Source organism: Dreissena polymorpha, chromosome 4, assembly GCF_020536995.1.
Source record: "Dreissena polymorpha isolate Duluth1 chromosome 4, UMN_Dpol_1.0, whole genome shotgun sequence".
NCBI classification, from domain to species: domain Eukaryota; kingdom Metazoa; phylum Mollusca; class Bivalvia; order Myida; family Dreissenidae; genus Dreissena; species Dreissena polymorpha.
Genome location: NC_068358.1, coordinates 108,756,813 through 108,777,421, shown reverse-complemented (window position 1 = coordinate 108,777,421; position 20,609 = coordinate 108,756,813). Strand labels below are relative to the sequence as shown.

General features: G+C 33.7%; 2 protein-coding genes across 3 annotated transcripts in view; one reads left to right on the top strand and one right to left on the bottom strand.

Moving 5' to 3' along the window:
- Positions 1-20,609, top strand: part of LOC127879975 (protein fem-1 homolog C-like) — a 126,960-nt gene that overhangs the window by 25,471 nt on the left and 80,880 nt on the right. The gene's annotated exons all lie outside the window — the stretch shown is intronic.
- On the bottom strand, positions 6,128-11,744 carry LOC127879980 (kielin/chordin-like protein). The gene is made up of 6 exons (XM_052427135.1): positions 11,637-11,744; positions 10,907-11,081; positions 9,963-10,079; positions 8,637-8,765; positions 6,880-6,924; positions 6,128-6,513 (listed from the first exon to the last, which is right to left on the bottom strand). Exons 2-6 carry the CDS (start codon positions 11,076-11,078, stop codon positions 6,374-6,376), a joined length of 603 nt encoding a protein of 200 aa, XP_052283095.1. The 5' UTR covers positions 11,079-11,081; positions 11,637-11,744; the 3' UTR covers positions 6,128-6,373.

The window sequence follows — 20,609 nt, the reverse complement described above, 5'->3', positions numbered from 1 at the left end:
AAACTACTTGCATGACTATAGGATCGCGCCGAAAACATAAACATTCAGAAGATCTAAATGTGTTTGTAAATAACTCAAAAATAAAACATGTTGCAACCAAAAAACTTATAGGTATCCATATTGATAAACATTTAAATCGGAAGGCCCATGTTGATAAAACTTGTTAGAAACTTGTTTCGAAATTATCACTGTTCAGGCGTATACAATATTTTCTAACACCTGAGATGAAAATTATGTTCTATATGCGTACGTAATACCAATTATTGATTATGGATGTGCCACATGGCAAAATGCAAATACTAGAGACATAAACAGAATATCAAAACTGCAAAGAAGGTTTTTAAGAGTAATATTACGTAATGATTTAAATATCAATGATTATGATTTATCACAAAAAAATCAATGGCTTTCTTTTGAAAACAGATGTAAATATTTCACAAGTAAAATTATTTACAAATCTCTTCATAATTTAACGCCCACATATATCGACGACCTGATAAAACTGGTCAAACAAATATTTACAATTTAAGATCGATATCAAACAATGATTTGACCATAAAACGCCTCACTCAAACCTTTTTAAAAAGTCGTTTAGATACACTGGTATGGAAATATGGAACCACATACCGGTAAGTATTCGAAAATCTCTCACTCTCACCACTTTCAAACATAGGCTTAAGAAATATTTCTTTATTGAGGCGCAAAATGAGTCTCACGCGTAGTAACATTTTCTGTCTTTCTCTTATTAAAAAGTCAAATACTCCATGAGTGTCGTAATGATTACTGTTGATTTAATTTCTGCAAACAAATATATACATACTGCTTTTTCTAACTATTTATTGCGCAAGGAGGTGCAGGCTATTCTTCATAACAGTTGTGTTATTTCTTATCCTATTGTGAACACTGGTCATGAAATGTTGTTTTCTGTAATTATAATATTTGTGTATATCAGCCACTTTCTGTCAATCGTAAACTATTTCAAGAATAATGTATTTCTCGTTTTTAAACTCTGACTTTGTACAATAATGTACGCGGCTGTTCTTGTTAACTTCTTGTTATTGTTATTTGTCGTGTTAATTAAGATATGGTAATTGTATGTGTTTGCTTATGTGTGTGTATGTATGTGTGTTTATGCGTGCGAGTGTGTGCATATGGGAAAATGTAATCAACAAGAAATTAATTAATATTCTTAAATACTTACTGTAAATAAAAAATTGTTCATTGAGATCATTTCAATATTGGAAGAGAAATTAATAATATAAGACAAGTCGTGTGATAGACTTGCTTTTTATGACACTTCTATTACACTATTACAGAACTCTTATGTCCGTGAAAGTCTTACTAATGTATTTATTTATTGTGTTTATTCAGTTGTTTTGTACCCATTGTGAGTAGTATATATCAACAAATATATACATGTTCGCATGATAATGCAAAAATGCATTATACATACCATAGTTGTTTGAAGGCCTCATTGAAAATAAGATTGCCATTGTTAAACTGTTGCATGACTTTGTATCAATGTGTTGTTTTAATGAGTTACCTTCGGAAAATAAAGAGATTATTATTATAATTATTGGCGTCGCACTGAAGTGCGGCGACTCGTATGTGATACGTTTTTTTTTCGCTTATGGGAGGAGAAGTTATTTTACGGATCAATGTATATATGTAAATTAGTGTAAATTAGTACTGCATTTGTGCCTATTATATTAACTTCAACATTTATTGCCAATAATGCAAAGCTAATTCTTTTAATTAATAACTGATCACAGGGACTGGTCAATAATAAAAGATAACAGGGACTGGGCAAATACGCGAACCGGTGAAACTTTCTGGCTTTGTATAAAAACAAAACATAATCAAAATATATTTATTTTGTGGTTTTTCTAAAAATAGCGCACACTTTTGCTGTTCGAGTTTTGGTTAAAGCGTATTTTCTTCAATTTTACAAGACGACAGCGATTACACGGTTTATTGCTTTATTGATAACCGTAACACTACAGTCACTTATTAATATCTTAGTTAGAAGGTGATTTTCAAGCGGTTCCGTAGTGTAGTGGTTACACGCTCGCTTCACATGTGAGAGGCCCAAGGTTCGAGCCCCAGTAGAATCAAATTATGTTATTTGTGTTCTGTGTTAACTTTTTGTTTTGATGTAGACAATTTAGTTTAAATAAATATGCTGTTTTATTGTAACCATTTTTTGTGTGTATTATGCCCATGAAATATTTGTGTGAGAGGGTGTTCGTAAACACATTAAAACTTTTACAGTGTTTTCATACCAATGAGTACTCAACCCCTATCGCAAATAAGCAACGTAAGAATAAGTTCAGAATCATCTCCCCTTGGAGTTGAGAAATTATGAAATTACGCTTACAAGATGAGGCAGATTTTTTAAAACCTACACAGTTCTGTTCCATTAATGAAAACTGCACACGGATGCCAGTAAAAAAGTAAAAACCAATGTAAATAAAATGAACTATGAAATATTTGAGAGTTACAACACAAAATCATAGATAATGGTTATTTGGGAGGTTATACCACAAAAGCATAGATAATGGTTATACTCGTGTATTTTTCTATTTTGTTTACAATAATCGGCCAATATATTAATATTTACAGTTAAAAAAAATCGTTCAATGTAACTTCATTGAGTGCCTTTTACACTGAAATTCCCGACGCCCTTTGATGCTTTGCATCAATACTTATCTTGTTATTATTATTATTTATCGCCCTTTTTAAACAATGGGACAATGGAGCCTTTAGTCCAGGACTCATGATATACGCTGCTACCAAATAAATAATTGAATATTTTAATTAGGTATGGGGCAATACATTCTTTGCAATCAATAAAAAAAGTCCGCAACGTTATACCGTCCAAATCAGCGATTTTATTTCGGGACATCGAAGATATCGTCTTAATAATTTCATCGGTCGTAAATGGATCATCGAGAAAATCAATGTTAATGCCGTCGGCTGGATCTGCATAATTGCAATTTCTAAAACAATTTTCGTTTGTCGTTGCCGACATGTGTTTCAAGTGATTAACAAATTCATTTACATTTATATTGGTTTGATTTTTATTACCGCCTTTGAATTTCTTAATGTATTTCCAAAATTTTCGATAATCGGATTTACTCATATGTTTAAGACGACGTTTCTCAAAGTTATTGTAATTATATGTGGCTTTTCACTTACAAACAAGTATGACCGCCTAGCTTCAAAAAAAAAAAATAATACACGCGTTTTAAAATAAATGTTTCGATCTATAAAATAGGTCTTATGCTTTTTTACAGTCAGCGTTTAACCAATGAGGTCTTTTCGAATGTATTACGTATTTATCTTTTATTCATACTACAGACAGAGATGCGACAGCGATAAGAGTTAATTCAACGTTACAGTTTTTTCCATGTACATAAGAACATTATAGTTAAAGGTATAATGTGTATATAAACCTGTTATGTTTTTTTTTGTTGCTTTTGTTGTAATCTTTTTTAAAGATATATTATTTAATTGATACTTATCTCTATTAAGTATAAGTACTTATCTCTGTATTATCTCTAATTTATAATGTCTATTTGAGATTAAAAAAACCTGATACTTGTGTATTATCTCTAATTTTGTCAAATATATTGGGAAAAAAACATCAAAGGAAAACAACAACAAACAAAACAGCAATAAAGAGAAAAACTCGTGTTTCTTTGTAGCGAAAACAAGAAACTGGATAATTTAGTGATTATTAAACTTTTAACGAGAACTATGATCAAAAGAGCATATACAGTACCATCTTTATGAGTATAGTATTAATAAATCTTTGAAAATAGACTAGTCAGAGCTTTTTACATACCACATGGCAAAAGAACAGCGATAATACTTCCATCTGTACCATAATTCGAATTCGAGTCAACTCGTACCTAAGTCAACACGTACCCTAGTCAACTCGTACCCAATTGGTTAACTCGTACTTTAGTCATCTCCCAGATTGGTCAACTCGTACCTTTTAAATTTGTGTTCTTTATGGAAAAAAAATGCGATGGGTGTTTGCATACATTAGATGTTTTTATGTTTATTGCAGGTACGAGTTGACCAATTAAAGTTATATTTTGATATAAACTTACATAACTTGTATGTTTTTTACCAGGGTACGAGTTGACTAATTAAAGTTATTACCTTAGTATATATATAATATTGCATAAATGAACACATTCAATTGATCCAATTTTATGGGATTTTTTGACTGGGTATGAGTTGACTAATTAAAGTTGTTTATTGCATAAATTAACATACCTTGTGTTTCTACATGACTATGAATTGACCAATTTGTGTACATGGGCATTCTACATGACTATGAGTTGACCAATTCGTGTCCATCGGCATGGTATTGGTTATTTTTCCCCTTGAGGGTACGAGTTGTTGTTCTTATTGAAGATATATAAACGTAATATGTATTGGTTCTCTTTAGCATTTCAGGTTGTCTTTATGATTAAGTAAGATGACATTAACTAAAATGAAAAAAAAACGACAGTAACGTTATGATTTTTTTTCCTTAAATTCTAGTAAAACATTAAACACGAGCTCCGGGTTTCTAGCAGCGGTGACGGCCTCATCATGCAGTAGCTTCGTCAGAAGATAGAACGGCGGGCAGCTGTCGTTGGCCTTGTGGTTGAGGCGTCGGTGCCACCCTGAAAATAAGAAAAAACTATTGTCATAACATCAAAAAAGCAGTAAAATATAATATTTCTCCATCTTGTACATAGTAATTGAAACTGGTTGCGCAATGACGGATTCATCTCTTATATTTAACAACGTCAGTTTATATCCATCTGTTATTTCAAGATCTGCTGTAATGTTCAAGTGAGGAGAATTTAATCATTACAATGAAATAATAACAATGAAATAATTGACATTTATATTTACTTTCGACTCGTTGTTTGTACGGACAGACAAATGACAATAGTTTTATTAGAATAAAATGTTTACAAATATTTATAGCCGTTACAATACATCCCTATGTACAAATACAAAGACAAAATAAGGCATCCTGCATACATTTAGTTATATACTTGTTTCTGAATTTATTATGTATACATTTTAAGACCATGACTAGTATGCATTTCGTTATACATGTTTATTGAACACAGAATATAAGCACTTGATATTAAATAATAGTATATAACTAAAACAAATACACAAAACGACCCCACAATTATATAACTAAAACAAATACATAAAATGTCCCCACAATTAAATCTACGGGAACGTATGTACTGACGCTATATATTATAAATATGTAAATACCATCAGTTATAAAAAAAATATGTTTGTATTTCTCATTTGTAAGCTTCCGTAAAAGTCCGTTTTTAGAATGAAACTAATTAAAAAATAATAAAGGGATTACTTACCAGATTTACAGTGTCTGTGTTGCCATCTATCACATTCTTCGCACATAATTGCCTTACACTCATCTGAAACAATATATCCACAAACAACACAAACACAGTCACTATCTCCCTCATCCATGATGATGAAGATTAAGTAAACAAAACACTTATACATTATAATCCACAATAAACAATAAATGACATTAAGTCCAAGACACGAAACACAGAGTCCGTATTGTGTTTAAGATATTAATGCAAAGCATTTATATAGTAATTTGGGGATTTACTCATATAAAAGTGAGAAAAGCATACTCATTTAACTTCAAAGTGGATTATGTCTTCATGCGGTGTTTTCAATCAAACATGTCATCAAAGAAAATGCCGACAACTACCGCGCGGGTCATTTTAGATGCATGACAAACAATTCACGTGCCAGTTAAGGCTTACTGGCATTCCATTATATAAAAATATAAACTATTATCAATGTCATGTGTGAAAATGAAAATGTAAGCTATTATGGGATGGTTTAATTAAATTTTCTGACAAATAGCTTCATTACATTAAAGTCGGAATAATAAAACATCAATGCATGCACTTTTTCCGTAATATATAAGCTAGTAAACTGCAAAGATAGTCTTGCGTTGTTAACTTTTTGCATAATTTTAAGTGTGCGTTTATTAGCGAAAACTGAGAATATTTTATGTGCATTGACACGTTAACATTCAACATATTCAAAAACGCGGTGATAAATGTATTTCTTTATTGTAGCTAAATGCAAAGTCATAAATTCACGTATCTATTTTTACGAAGCACTTTGCATGTTCATGCTTAATGAAAGTACTTGCACATTTAAAAGAAGAACATGCTATATTTATATTATTGACACAAAATACCAAATGGCAAAACGCTTGTTTTATAATAAAGTTGACTTTACAAAGTGGGACTGCAAAACAGCGCAAATGCAGTTGTGGAGGCATATTGGTGCCGGTTCATTAGTCACATCTCGGACAACACTCGCCGGGATGCGTTGGGCCGTCACATACAGGGCACAAACTCATCTGGCACGTGACGGATCCCCTTCTACAGTAGCAGGTCTCGCACGGGTGACTAGTTTGTACTGGAACGCGTTCACCTGTTTAAAAAACACGACTGTGCCATTATTTATAGTCTTATATCTCTGTAATCCATAACAAAACGACATAAGCATCCATTAAAATCAACAAACATACATACTAGGCTCATTTGCTTTAATTAACCATTTTCACCTTGTTGATTATAAACCATTACTACACTTTCCATTGATGATAGGCAAAATGAGTCGTACGCAAGCAATGCACGCGTTAAGACAATGACGACATTTCATTATGCGTTTTACCCACAACAATAAAACATTCCTAATTGTATACATTCTAATGATTGCGTTTACGGTAAGCAACATACTTTAAATACGTTTTGGGCATTTATTTAATTATCATACATATTGAAACACATTTCAAACCTTCATAGTAGTATACTCCATTTACGTAGCATACGGTGTCTGGGTCTGCAAACAAAAGAATTCATGAATTCATGAAATTGTGCTTGCCTATTTCTCTTTTTGACGTTGATTTGAACCTCGTTTTAAATTGAAAATAAAAACTTAAGATTACGCATGCAAATCACAATAAATGGAGATTAATAAACATATCTCGGTCCTCGGTCTGGAGAGCGGCGACTAATATGTAATGCATTTTTGTTCGCTTATGGGAGGAACAGTTATTGTACGGATCAATGTATATATTTTTGTTTTAAGAATATCTTGCATAGTGGTGATTTTTTTGTGTAAATTAGTGTAAATAAGTACTGCATTTGTGCCTATTATATTTATTACAACATTTATAGCCAATAATGCAAAGTTAATTCTTTTAATTAATAGCTAAACACAGGGACTGGGCACTAATAAAAGATCACAGGGACTGGGCAAATACGCGAACCAGTGAAACTTTAAATATATAGTCAACATTTTTGTCTGAAACTTTAATAGTCGCCGTGTTTAGTGGATGAGGTGTCCGCCTAGCGATCGGGAGCTGGTGGGTTCGATTCCCAGGCGGGGCGCATTTTTTATATATTATTTATTTTATTTATATATATGACATATATCTCGGTCCTCGGTCTGGAGAGCGGCGACTAATATGTAATGCATTTTTGTTCGCATATATATATATATTTATTATTATTATTATTATTTTAAATAGAATTTAAAAATACTGCGTTTTAATGCGACCTAAATACAACGTTGCACATTTTAATTAAAATTAATGGATGCCGCGTGGTGACAACGTTAATTAATATTTCCTACATCTTATAAATATCTTATAAAAAATACACGTGTTTTTATATTAACAAATAAATGCAAACAACACATCTATTTTGCATGTATTTTTGTTGTTGTTTATGGTTGTCTATCAAAGGCCCTAAGTACTTTCCCTACCACATATAGAGCGCGAAGCGCGACACGTATTATTGATTGTAACAATGAGTTGTGATAAGGAAGAAGCCGCTTATCAAGGAGGAGCTGTGTCCCAGCAACCCGTTTCCCTAGAGTCAAGCACTCCTCGGAGTTGTTTTTTTTAAGAACCACATATAGAGCGCGAAGCTCTATCCAGGTGGTATGGACCCTTTTTTAGGCGACACTATCAATGCGCATTTTGTGAGATGAAGCAGATTTTTTTAAAACCTACACAGTTCTGTTCCATTAATGAAAATTGCACATGGATGCCAGTAAAAAAAAAGGAAACCAATGTTAATAAAATGAACTATGGAATATTTGGCGGTTAAAACACAAAATCATAGATAATGGTTATTTGGGGGTTATAACACAACATCATAGATAATGGTTATTTTTGGGTTATAACACAAAATCATAGATAATGGTTATACCAGTATCTTTTTCTATTTTGATTAAAATAATCGGCACATATATAAGTATTTACAGTAGAAAAAAAATCGTTCCATGTAACTTCATTGAGTGCCTTTTACACTGAAATTCCCGACGCCCTTTGATGCTTTGCATATATACTTATCTTGTAAAACTTCATAAACATTATCAGAAAAATAATCAGGGGAGAAATTTGTGTTACCAGCATCAGTTATAGAAGATACAGAACATTACATTAAACAAACCAATAGTCTGGGGCAACACCTCTAAACAGTTAAAGTTATTAGACTTGTGGTATAATGTTAGATGTTACTGTTTGTACAATGGTTTGGTGGTACCTTGAGGAATGGAGCACACGTGTCCACAGCCATTTGAGCAGCACTTCTCTTCGCCAGGGCAATCGTAATCCCAGAAACAGAGGTCCACACACGTTCCAATCGTCCGCCTGGGGCATATTCCTGGCTTGTCTGCAAAGGTCGAAAAAACAATGTGTTTTCTAAGCCTTATTGCATTTTTTTCTTTTTACCGACCGCATGACCATAATAAATGGGCACCGTAGTTATCTGAACAGAAAGCCCGGACTTGTATGGGGGTGATTCCATGTCATGTGATAACAATATGGTAATGTTAATGTTTCAGGAAAATTGCACGGTATATAGGCGTATTTGAAAACCGAAGAATATACCATGAATAATGAAATCATAAGACGAATATGTGTGTCTTGTTCTGTGAAAAGTGGGTAAAATGCATGTGCGTAAAGTGTCGTCCCAAATTAGCCTGTGCAGTCCGCACAGGCTAATCAGGGACGACACTTTCCGCTTTAATGGTATTTTTTGTTTAAAGGAAGTCCCTTTTTACCGAAAATCTAGTTTAGCGGAAAATGTCGTCCCTGATTAGCCTGCGCGGACTGCGCAGGCTAATCTGGGACGACACTTTTCGCACATGCATTATGCCCAATTATCTCAGAACGCGACTCATATAATCAAGGCAAGATATGTGCATTATATTTCCCAATACACAACGAATGTGTGGTATAATTTCAAGACATGAACAGGTACTGCACATTAGACACCGCATAATTCATGTTTTAAAATATAAACAGTACAATGCATTTCTTACTTCAACAGTCATTAAAAAGTATCGAATCAATTTTACTTAACCCATTTATTTCTAGCGTCTAGAAAAAAGGCCTTTTCAAACAGCGTAGACCCTGATGAGACGCCGCATGATGCTGCGTCTCATCAGGGTCTGCGCTGTTTGCTTAAAGGAATTTCTGTAAGAAATATTCTAAATATAGAAATAAATATACTAGACATCCCTTATTTTGAAAATAAATTGATCCAATTTAGAAGGATGGGAGAGTCCACTAGGCATAAATGGGTTAAATAGAATTTAATGCGAGTATACGTAAAGAAACACCAGAGACCATTCTGACACTTGTGATTGATATAAATAACCTTCGGAACAACGTTTACGCATTGCCCTTAATCTATTTAATATATATTTTAAATAATTTTAATACAATATAACAAGTGCGAACGTAAATTTCAAAATACACGCCACACAAAACAGATTCAAACATGAAACTAATAATAAATTAAATAGTTTAGTTTAATCATGATGCATCATTGAAGACAAACATTAAACTAATAAATGAAACTCACCAGGACAGTTTATTTCTGAGCATAGCACAGCTCCGTCTGAACAAACACAGTTGTTACACTTATCACGGAATCGTTCCCTGTCTCGGTAGATTCTTCCTTTGTAATAACAGGACCGATCTAAATAAAAAAGCACGGGCGAATTGTCATATAAAAACTTTGTTCGTCGCTGTATACACCTTCCATGAGGACTGCGTATTACTCGGGTGCTAATGCCACAGTGAAAAGGCGTTTCCATGGATGAAACGCGCTCATCGGAGCTATTTTGTTTGCGAATGAAGAATCTGGATGCAAAGTGGTTATATGCAGTAACGGACTACATTCTTCGGTATACGTATATAATGTTACCTATGGGGCGAATTGCAGAAGGCAATCACCTCAAAAATCACGATGGCCAAATACAAGATAGAGTTTTTGTTATTGTTAAACAATTTATGAAAGTCAAACATTTTCTTTTCTTAAAATGGAAGATCTCGAAATTGAAAAACCAGCAGAATTAAAGTATAAATATGAAACGAATTAACAATATTGATAACTAAGTTTGAATATAAAACTACAAATTTTACGTCTCACACAGTAACCCCTAAACTGTTCTTATACATTTGACTATGTAATATTCACATGTATGTGGGCTTCGACTGGAGTTCAAAAGGTATTTTATTGTTATTCATAAAAAGACTTCAAGCATTTACTGATACCAATACTTCTGCCCGTTTATTCCAGTTTATTACTCAACGGATGTTTATCTGTGTGGTTAATTTTGTTGTTGTTTTTGATTTTGTTGAATTTATTTTGTATTGTTTGGTTTGTTTTTGAAATTGTAATGAGATCGTAAATAAGCGCTGTACAGTGCCGAGATAGTAATTATTATATTTATGTTCTTATTAATAATTAATTGCATTATCCGGGCACAATTGTTAATTTGAAAATGCGAGGGCATGACTCACCATGTCTGCATACGGGGCAACATTCCCAGGGTGGCGTGAAACTGTCCCTGCAAGTAACAGGCCTGCAGCGGACGATGTCACATGACCGTGTTGGAACAATCGGGCCACCCGTATCAGCCAATACGTTGTAACTAAGACCACAAGTAAACAATATTCCCCACCGAAGGAGCATTGTCTGAAAGATTTCAATTGGTCAATCATACATTTTAACCTATTTATGCCTAGTGGACTCTCCCATCCTTCTAAATTGGATCCATTTATTTCCAAAATTAGGGATGTGTAGTACATTTATTTCTATATTTAGAATATTTCTTACAGAAATTCCTTTAAGCAAACAGCGCAGACCCAGATGAGACGCCGCATCATGCGGCGACTGATCAGGGTCTACGCTGTTTGCCAAGGCCTTTTTTCTAGACGCTAGGCATAAATGGGTTGTATTTCCTGTGCATTATATTTCAAAAGTGATAATTAATTGAATGTTAAATATTAATTAGTTGTAGTACACAGCGTATGAACGCAACAATCGATGTAGTTGTACACACACACGATACAAATATTCTTTTAGAAAAAGTTATACGCGTATGGAAAAACGAAAATGCATTTGCGGTAAATTGTAAGTAAGAATGCAAAAGTGGCTTCTTTCCAATAGCCGATACATTGATAACACGTATATCCAGATTCATGCCGCAGTAATATTGCAAAGACTATCAAGATATAAATAAATGCTTACTTGTGTAGCTCTTTGGTGAAGTTATCATATGCCAGCTACTTCTAATTTCTGAACTCTTTTTATACGTTTATCTTGACAAATGCAACGTCAGATTTATCATTTTTTGTAATGTTCAATCTAAATTTGTCCACTTCTGTCATTTAATCATACACTGCATGCATTGTGCATTCAAGTTTTAACGTCCCTCGTAACTATTTTAGAGTGGTTTTTTACATATATATAATGATTTTGTACTGCTTCACTGTGTTTTATGTACAAAAGTGAGACGTTAATAAACTATTCGGTCTGTCTGTCTAAATTAAAGATGATTGCGAAGAATAAATTAAATTTGTTACAGTAAATGTGCTTATGTAGACATTTTTTTCGAGACACTGCTGTGGTTGCACAGGTGCGTATAATAATGCAATGTATGAATAAACATGTATAAGCGCGGAACCCCTTGTATAGACAGTTTTTGCATCATGAGTAGTCAAGTATTTATGTATTAAAACCATACACTGACTGCACCAAGTTATTCGCAATAAAGTAACCGATTTAAATGTGTGTTCAGTAATATTCATTGTATACATATTTTGAATGCAGCATGTTAACATTATATGAGTCTTGTTCTGAGAAAACTGGGCATAATGCATGTGCGTACATTTTCGTCCCAGATTTTCCTGTGTAGTCCGCATAGGCTAATCAGGGAAGACACTTTCCGCTTTTATTACATTTTTCGTTGAAACGAAGTCTCTTATTAGCAAAAATCCAATTAAGGCGAAAAGTGTCGTCCCTGATTAGCCTGTGCGGACTACACAGGAAAATATGGGACGAAAATGTACGCACATGCATTATGCCCAGTTTTCTCAGAACGCGACTCATATAGAGTGTGTAAACGCACGATACCCTCTTTTCCAATAGAATTTAGCCACTAAATAAAAGATGATTAATAAATGTGTATAAAAATCATTTGAAAAAGACTGAATTAATATTTTTTTAATCTGACGAGATGTTAAAAAACAACAACTAAAAACCATCAGCAGTATGATTACCAATTGAATATTTGGCAAGGATACGTTCCTTAAAATCCAACATGAATATGTATACCGTGTTGTTATGCATCTACTACATTTAAATAAACGTTAGTTTATGACCTCACGTTTTATGTATATTATGTAATATATGACTATTTTATTATAAGCATGTTATCGATGCGCTGTTTAAGGTTTACACTAAATGTTTTGTGAACTATAAAACAATTATATTAAAAAAACTTTACTTATTAGAACCATTGTCGTTTCTAGCTGACATAGAACACACCGTCAGATGGCAAATCATCAAATGTTCATAATACGTTTGAATTCTTTCTAAAACTATCGCGGAAACGAGTTTACAAAACTTTAATAACTTCCTTTGCATGGACCACGGTGCCTATACCACGTGACTTTTTAAGATCTGTGTGGGGAGTAAAATATCAACAAAAGCGCGACGAAGGTAAGAGTTTTAAGGATAACTTTTTTAATATGTCACCATTTTTACTGGGATAACGTGGAGAGCCCGCTAATTCATGAGAGTTTTCTATAGGTATCATGATTTTATAAAACAAATAAGTATTTTTTCACTAAAGTGCAACCGCGCGTTTGAACGGTTAGAAAAGGGTAGGATCAGTGTGGGGACATTTTTTTTTTTACACAAAAACATCACCTCTGGTGAAATTAAGAAATACATTTTATGGGCGGAGCTTACACTATATCATTTTGCATCCATTTTCAGGTTTCTTTTATTTATTTACGAAACAAAAATCAAGAAAACTATTCTTACAGTAATATGATCTGTGTGGTATACGTTTTTCAACGGATCTATGTGGTATACTGTTTTTAAGTTTTTCAGTTCTATTTAGTTGTTTAAGAAAATGCTTGTCAACAATGTATTTGAAACGGAATTGTCAAATGCGCTAGCATGTAAAACACATAATGGCTATACACTACGCTTGCACCGCTTGTTAAAATAATACATAATTATGATTTACAGGCATGCTGTACAATCCCCATTATAATATTAAAATCTTACGATGGAGCATCTTAAATCGATGACAAGTCCATGCTTACCTTAAATAAGTGTATGCTTTATGTTATTGTATCAAATTCCATTTTTATTTTGGCGCCAAACACTACTGTCAGGTGACGTAATGTATCGTATATTATTTTTGATATTATATTTGCTTTAAAGGGGCCTTTTCACAGATTTTGGCATTTTTTTTAACTTATTCATTAAATGCTTTATATTGATAAATGTAAACATTGGATCGTAAAAGCTCCAGTAAACAATCAAGAAAAAAATTTAAATAAGGAAAAGAACATTGCCCGGAGCAGGTTTCGAACCAGTGACCCCTGGAGTCCTGCCAGAGTCCTGAAGTAAAAACGCTTAGCCTACTGAGCTATTCCGCCGAGTACACATTCTTGACGTATTTTATACCTTATATAAGCAATCTTCGTAGTTTCACAAAATTTAACGACAAAAACAGAACTCTCCAAATTATTCAATCGTTTCGCGTTGCAACGCTTTATAATTTTTAGGTTTTAAAATCGTCAAAAGATGCATAATGGCTATATTAGAGCATGGTTAATGTTCAGTATTACTGTTTCCTCACAAATATCATAACTAAAACGAAAACTTACGAATCTGAAACAACTTTTTTCAATTTTGTCAATTTACCAAAGCGTGAAAAGATCCCTTTAAGGTATGGCTCAATGCTCCGAATGCGGAAAATGTCGAAGACCAGAGCTGGATTATTGCGCCACATTAGGGGACACGCTAACTCTGGAAACTATAACTGTTGTGGGAAAGCATTTCAGGTAAGATTAAATACCTTAAAAATAGTTACATTTTTATACAGTTATGCTATCAAACAGATGAACGGATTTTCTTGAAACAACACAAATATACAATATATCTCATATCTCATATATTTTGAAATAACTCAATAATCGTCAAATCGTTTGTAATTTAAAACTAACGAACGCGTGTCCTCAGATACTAACATTTTTGAAATAGCGTGTTTACGCATTGAAATATCACGTGAATAAAATATGTTGTTTTTTTCTCAGGATGCCTACAATCTTAGAAGGCTTCAACGAACAAAGGACCCCAATGTCACGTGTGTGTACAGTGCGGCAGGAGCTTTGCGGACAAGTACCTACTCGTGGCTAGAGAGAAAAGTGCAAGAAAGAGGGATTGGTGAAATGTTACCAGTGTGGGTTGGCAGTTAGGAGTGAGAATGACCTCAGAGAGCACGTCAATACCCACATGCATGACAAGTGTTACAGTAGTGAGGAGTGTTTCAAAACGTACAAACGCAAAACAAACCTTTCTCGATACGTGAGGCTTTCACATAAATCCGTGAATACTGATTAAAAATCATAATAGTTTACAGTTTGTCTGTGTAACTTCATTATCGTTTTACGTTATTTTATTCGTTGTTTTACTTTTACTTTACTTTTCAAAATGATTCTAAAGTTATCCGAATTTGATTAATTTTTAGGTTTCGTTTAGTTCGTTTGTGTGTTTGAAATCATCTCAAATAATTGTGCAATAATTTGGATTTACGTTATTCATTAATATATCGCATCTGTGATTTGTATTATCGAATCTGTGATTCTTTTTTAATTATAACTTGATTAAAGTTTTGCGATGTTTTTTCGTTGGTTTCAATTTTAAATACCGCTGTCACGAGCTAGTTCGATTATAAGCAGCCAGGGTTTCTAATACTAGGGATTTTCACGATTGCTTTACATAATTAACTGCCTGCTTATAATTACTCTAGGCCGTGGTAATTGACAGTAAACAATGTATGCAATGTGGTTGTGTATACAATACAATACTCCTTTATTCGAAATACGTCTTGACATTCTTCAGAGCTGCATCCATCCACAACACAAGAGGAGAATCGTACATATATAATCATATAATATAATATTTATTCATTTACTTTTTATATTCTCTTCAAAATAATTAACGCTTAAGATAAGCATACATTTGTTACACTGAATACAACGACATAATTTATAATATGACATTATCACCAACACATGGCGAATGATTGTCAATATCTATACTATGTAATAAACTAATGCAACAATATGAATTCCATATATGAAATAAAACACACAAACACACACATATATATATGTTTCTACTATGACGAGTATTTTGTTTTTAATAAACATACTGTTTACCTTAAACTTTAAATAACAACAAAATGACAAGCCAATACGTCTAGTGGATTCTGTTTTATCAGTTTGTATTCCAAATTTGATGTTAAAACATACGTATTACTCCGGAAAGAACATGCCTTTGCTTTTTGTCAACCTGTGTAATATTTGACACAATTTCTATTGCAGAATTTGTGTCAGAATTAAAATGTCCATTGTGTTCGTCTATCCGCATTCTTATTGTTGGCAACATTTTGCTATCGTTTCGTCTCGCCCGCTCCCACCTTACTCCTAGTGTCCCCTTCTGTTTAGCATTCCTGTCTCGTGAAACTGTTTCCTCTGTTTTTTTCTTCCCTTACCCCTTGTCCGCTCACTAGTGCCAAATAGGTGATTACTAAAATGAATGAATTTTTAAATAATAATAATAGATCTACTACTACTACTATTACTACTACTACTAGTAGTAGTAATAGCTGTAGTAGTAGTAGTAGTAGTAGTAGTAGTAGTAGTAGTAGTAGTAGTAGTAGTAGTAGTAGTAGTAGTAGTAGTAGTAGTGCTCGATTGGTCATTGTCGGCTCGGGTACTACTTACATGTACCCCGGGTCCTCTTAAGTATACTTGCATGTACCCCTGGTACGGTAAATATACTAAAACGTACCCGGGAAATTTAACGCTAAATCGGTCGTTGTCGGCTATTACTTTGAAATTAATTATATTCACATTTATGTAAATTTTCTGTAAAAAGGCCTCTATATTATCGAAACTCATACTCACAAAGCATGTTGACACAATTTTTTTTTAAAGAGAAGTTTGTTAAAGATAATCGGTAGCGCGTTTTACGACATCGGATTTTAGGCGGGATTACGACGCGGGTACAGTCTAATATCGACCTGGTACGATTATGTATATTTACCGTACCCGGGGTACATGTTAGTATACTTAAGAGTACCCGAGGTACATGTAAGTAGTACCCGAGCCGACAATGACCAATCGAGCAGTAGTAGTAGTAGTAGTAGTAGTAGTAGTAGTAGTAGTAGTAGTAGTAGTAGTAGTAGTAGTAGTAGTAGTAGTAGCAGTAGTAGTAGTAGCAGAAGTAGTAGTAATAGTAGTAGTAGTAGTAGTAGTAATTGTTGTATTGAAATAATTGAAATTAATCAAAAAATATATATGTTGTCGTTATTATCTCAATTTATCCGTAAATTGTAGAAACACGGATACCACACAGATCCTTCTAAACACGTATACCACACAGATCATATTACTGTTAGAATATTTTTTTTGATTTTGTTTTCATAAATATATGAAAGAAACCTGAAAAAAGAATGCAAAATGATATGGTGTAAGCTCCGCCCATAAAGTTTATTGCTTTTTTTCACGAGAGGTGATGTTTCTGTGTCATAATAAAATAATGTCCCCACACTGATCCTACCTTTTTCTAACCGTTCAAACGCGCGGTTGCACTTTACTGAAAAAATATTCATTTGTTTTACAAAATCATGATACCTAAAGAAAACTCTCATGAATTAGCGGGCTCTCCACTTTATCCCATTGAAAATGATGACATATTTAAAAAGTTATACTTAAAAATCTTACCTTTGTCGTGCTTTTGTTGACATTTAACTCCCCACACAGATCTTAAAAAGTCACGTGGTATAGGCACCGTGTGGGCGCTTCTCTAATAAATAATGAACGCTAGTTGTCGTATTTTGTCTAGTAAATACACGAACTGTAACATTTGAAATATAGCATTCTAGAGATATTCTGACATGCACTTGAAAAGTCAACGAAAATGCACACATTAATAAAAAACGCTTGTCAGGAAAATTGTTTCACTCATAATTTGTGCAAACAATGATTTATTCATTGAAATTTAAAACATGAAGACATTTACTTCGCAAATGTGCAAACTGATATATAAACACATTAATATTTAGACAATAACACACGGCAGAGCTGGGTCGGACGTCTATAATCGGCCCGCTGCCGACATAACGGCCCGAGGGCCATTATGCAGCTACGGCCGATTTTAGACGTCCGGTCAGCTTTGCCGTGTGTTATCGTTTATATCACATATCATACTATTGTGGTCCTTCAATAACATTAATACAGATCCAGCCTTTCGTACTTTTATTTTTATTCTATTGATTACGCAATTTATGACGTTACTCGTGTGACGTAATTTCAATGACGAAACTAACTAGACTCTCTGGATTTTAGGACAACAATTCGAACATGGAGGGTTTATATTTAACAGTTAAATATTTTTTAAGCATCGAACGATTCCAAAATGTATTTCGGATTTTGTGTTTGTCATGCATAATTGGGAGCTTCGATAGAAATAAAATTATTATCATTGCTTCGACTTTCGAATTCGTAAATCGTGTTTATGGTGACAGTGTTAAGCATTTGATGCAATCGTTTCAAAAGTGTGATTTAAAATCAAAGTAGATTAACGGAAGAAATAACAGAAAATGGGATTAAAAATCTTTGTTATTTTATTATTATAAGAACCGGATTTATGTTGTCATCGAGGTATGTGTGTCTTTTTCTATAAATTTTGCTGTTTCAGTGTTTGACGAATCTTGTTAAAGAACAAATAGAGGCATCCATTTAATGTACAAATGAGTTTCCGTTTCAATCGATATTTGTATTATCCAAATTGTGTGCTACGTGTCATTATAATTATGTTCGATTCTTTCGTTGAGTTGTGGCTTAATTTTATTGATCACCGTTGGCTGAGACTGAATGTGGACGCCATTTTGTTCAGTATAAGCTGCGCGATCCCATTCTTTTCTGATATGAAAAATCGGCCCGGCTCAGCGGGCCGATATAATTTATATTGGCCCGCTAGATACGAATAACGGCCCGCTCGCGACGTCATTTTGTTACTATTTATAGTAACGATATGTGATATAAAATAAATTTGACATGTTCCTAACATTTAGTTGAACGTCAGTATACATTTTTATTTCTAAAAATGTGCACTACAACATCATATTGTTTTTATATTAATGTTTGACACCTTAATCTTCTCATGATGCGGTTTCTCATCTGGGTCTACGCTGTTTGCCAATGCCTTTTTTCTAGACGCTAGGCATAAATGGGTTAAGGCGAACACGTCTGCATTGTAACTGTTTTCAAATTGCGTCCTTTGATTGGTTGAGTTTCTCTGCAGAATTGAACACGGGAGGCAAGAAATGTCTCATTAATTATTCATGACTACTTAATTTTACGATTGCTAATCTCCTACGGTCCAACGTATTTGAGTGAACGTGGTTTATGACTATGGTAAATGGTCAACATATACTGGGTATTTAAGATATTCTTATTACAATTACGACAAAGTAACTGTTTTGAAATTGCGTCTTTTGATTGGTTGACTTTCCCTGCAGAATAACTTTACTTTACTTTAAATACATTTTATTTCGAAATGATGACATTGTACAAATATATACATTGGTCCGTACATACATTATGGAAAAAGTGTTAGACCTGAAGTTCTTCAACATTATCGGGGGTCTTTTCCTTGCGATAGTTTTAACATACAATTGAGTGCAGTGAATAGAGCTATTCGCTGCAAACGGTATGTATGACACTGAAAGAGGTAATGCTCAACATTTTCAGCATCATTTTCGCACGCACATAGGGGAGTATTTTTTAAATGACTAATGAATAAGTCCGAGTTAAGGTTGCCGCAATTATTTCTTAAACGGGCATGTAAAATTGATGAGTGTCTATCCCCAGTGTAAAAGTATTGGAGATTATCTTCGCACAAATTAAATAATTGTTTCAATGAAGTTTTAAAATTCGAAATGGTTTCAATGTTTCGTATAACAATGAGTAACGAATTCCATAGATTAATGGCAGATGGTAAAAACGAGCGTGAATAAAGTAAAGTTCTTCTTGATAAAATAGTATAGTCTTCAGCGTTTCTAAGATTTCGAGAGGATTGTTCATGAACTGTTGGTGGAAGAAGGTTAGTAAGGTAATTGGGACACTGGCCATTATGCATTTTGTAGATATTAATTAGTCTAAGATAACTTCGTCGTTTTTCTAGACTTGGTCATTTAACTTCAGTGTAAAGGTTTCTAAGTGAGACGGATCTGGTTAGGCCTGAGACAATACGCGCGGCTTCATTTTGGATTTTTTTTCAAGTAATTCCTTGTCGTACAATGTACAACCGTCCCAAACAATACACGCGTATTCTAATAATGGCCGCAAATGTGTGAAATATATTTGATTTAGGTATTTTCTTGAGAGTTTGTACTTAACTTGACGCATAACGCCGAGGATTTTCGACACGGATGTTAGAATATTATTTATGTGGTTGTTCCATTTTCCATCGCTGCTAAACGTAAGACCGAGATGTTTGTGTTCATCAACAAATGTTACGGATATATTACCAAACATTTACTTGGGAAAAGGAATATTCTTTTGTGTGGTGAATAGAATAGCTTCAGTTTTTTGGGGATAACAATCAACAAGCCAACGCTTTGCCCATACGTTAATTAGGCATAGGCCATGATTTAAAATACCCTCGAGATCAGCTGATACAGATGTGGTACATGATAATGAAGAATCATCAGCAAACAGTCGGGTAATACTTAAAAGGTTTTCTACAATATCATTAACGTAAGTCAGGAAAAACAACGGTTCTAATACTGAGTCCTGGGGGACACCGGCATTTACTTTTAATGACTGCGACTTTGCTGAGCCAACAAATACTTTTTGGGTACGGTTAGACAAGTAACTCTCTATCCAATGTAGTATATTTCCACTTATG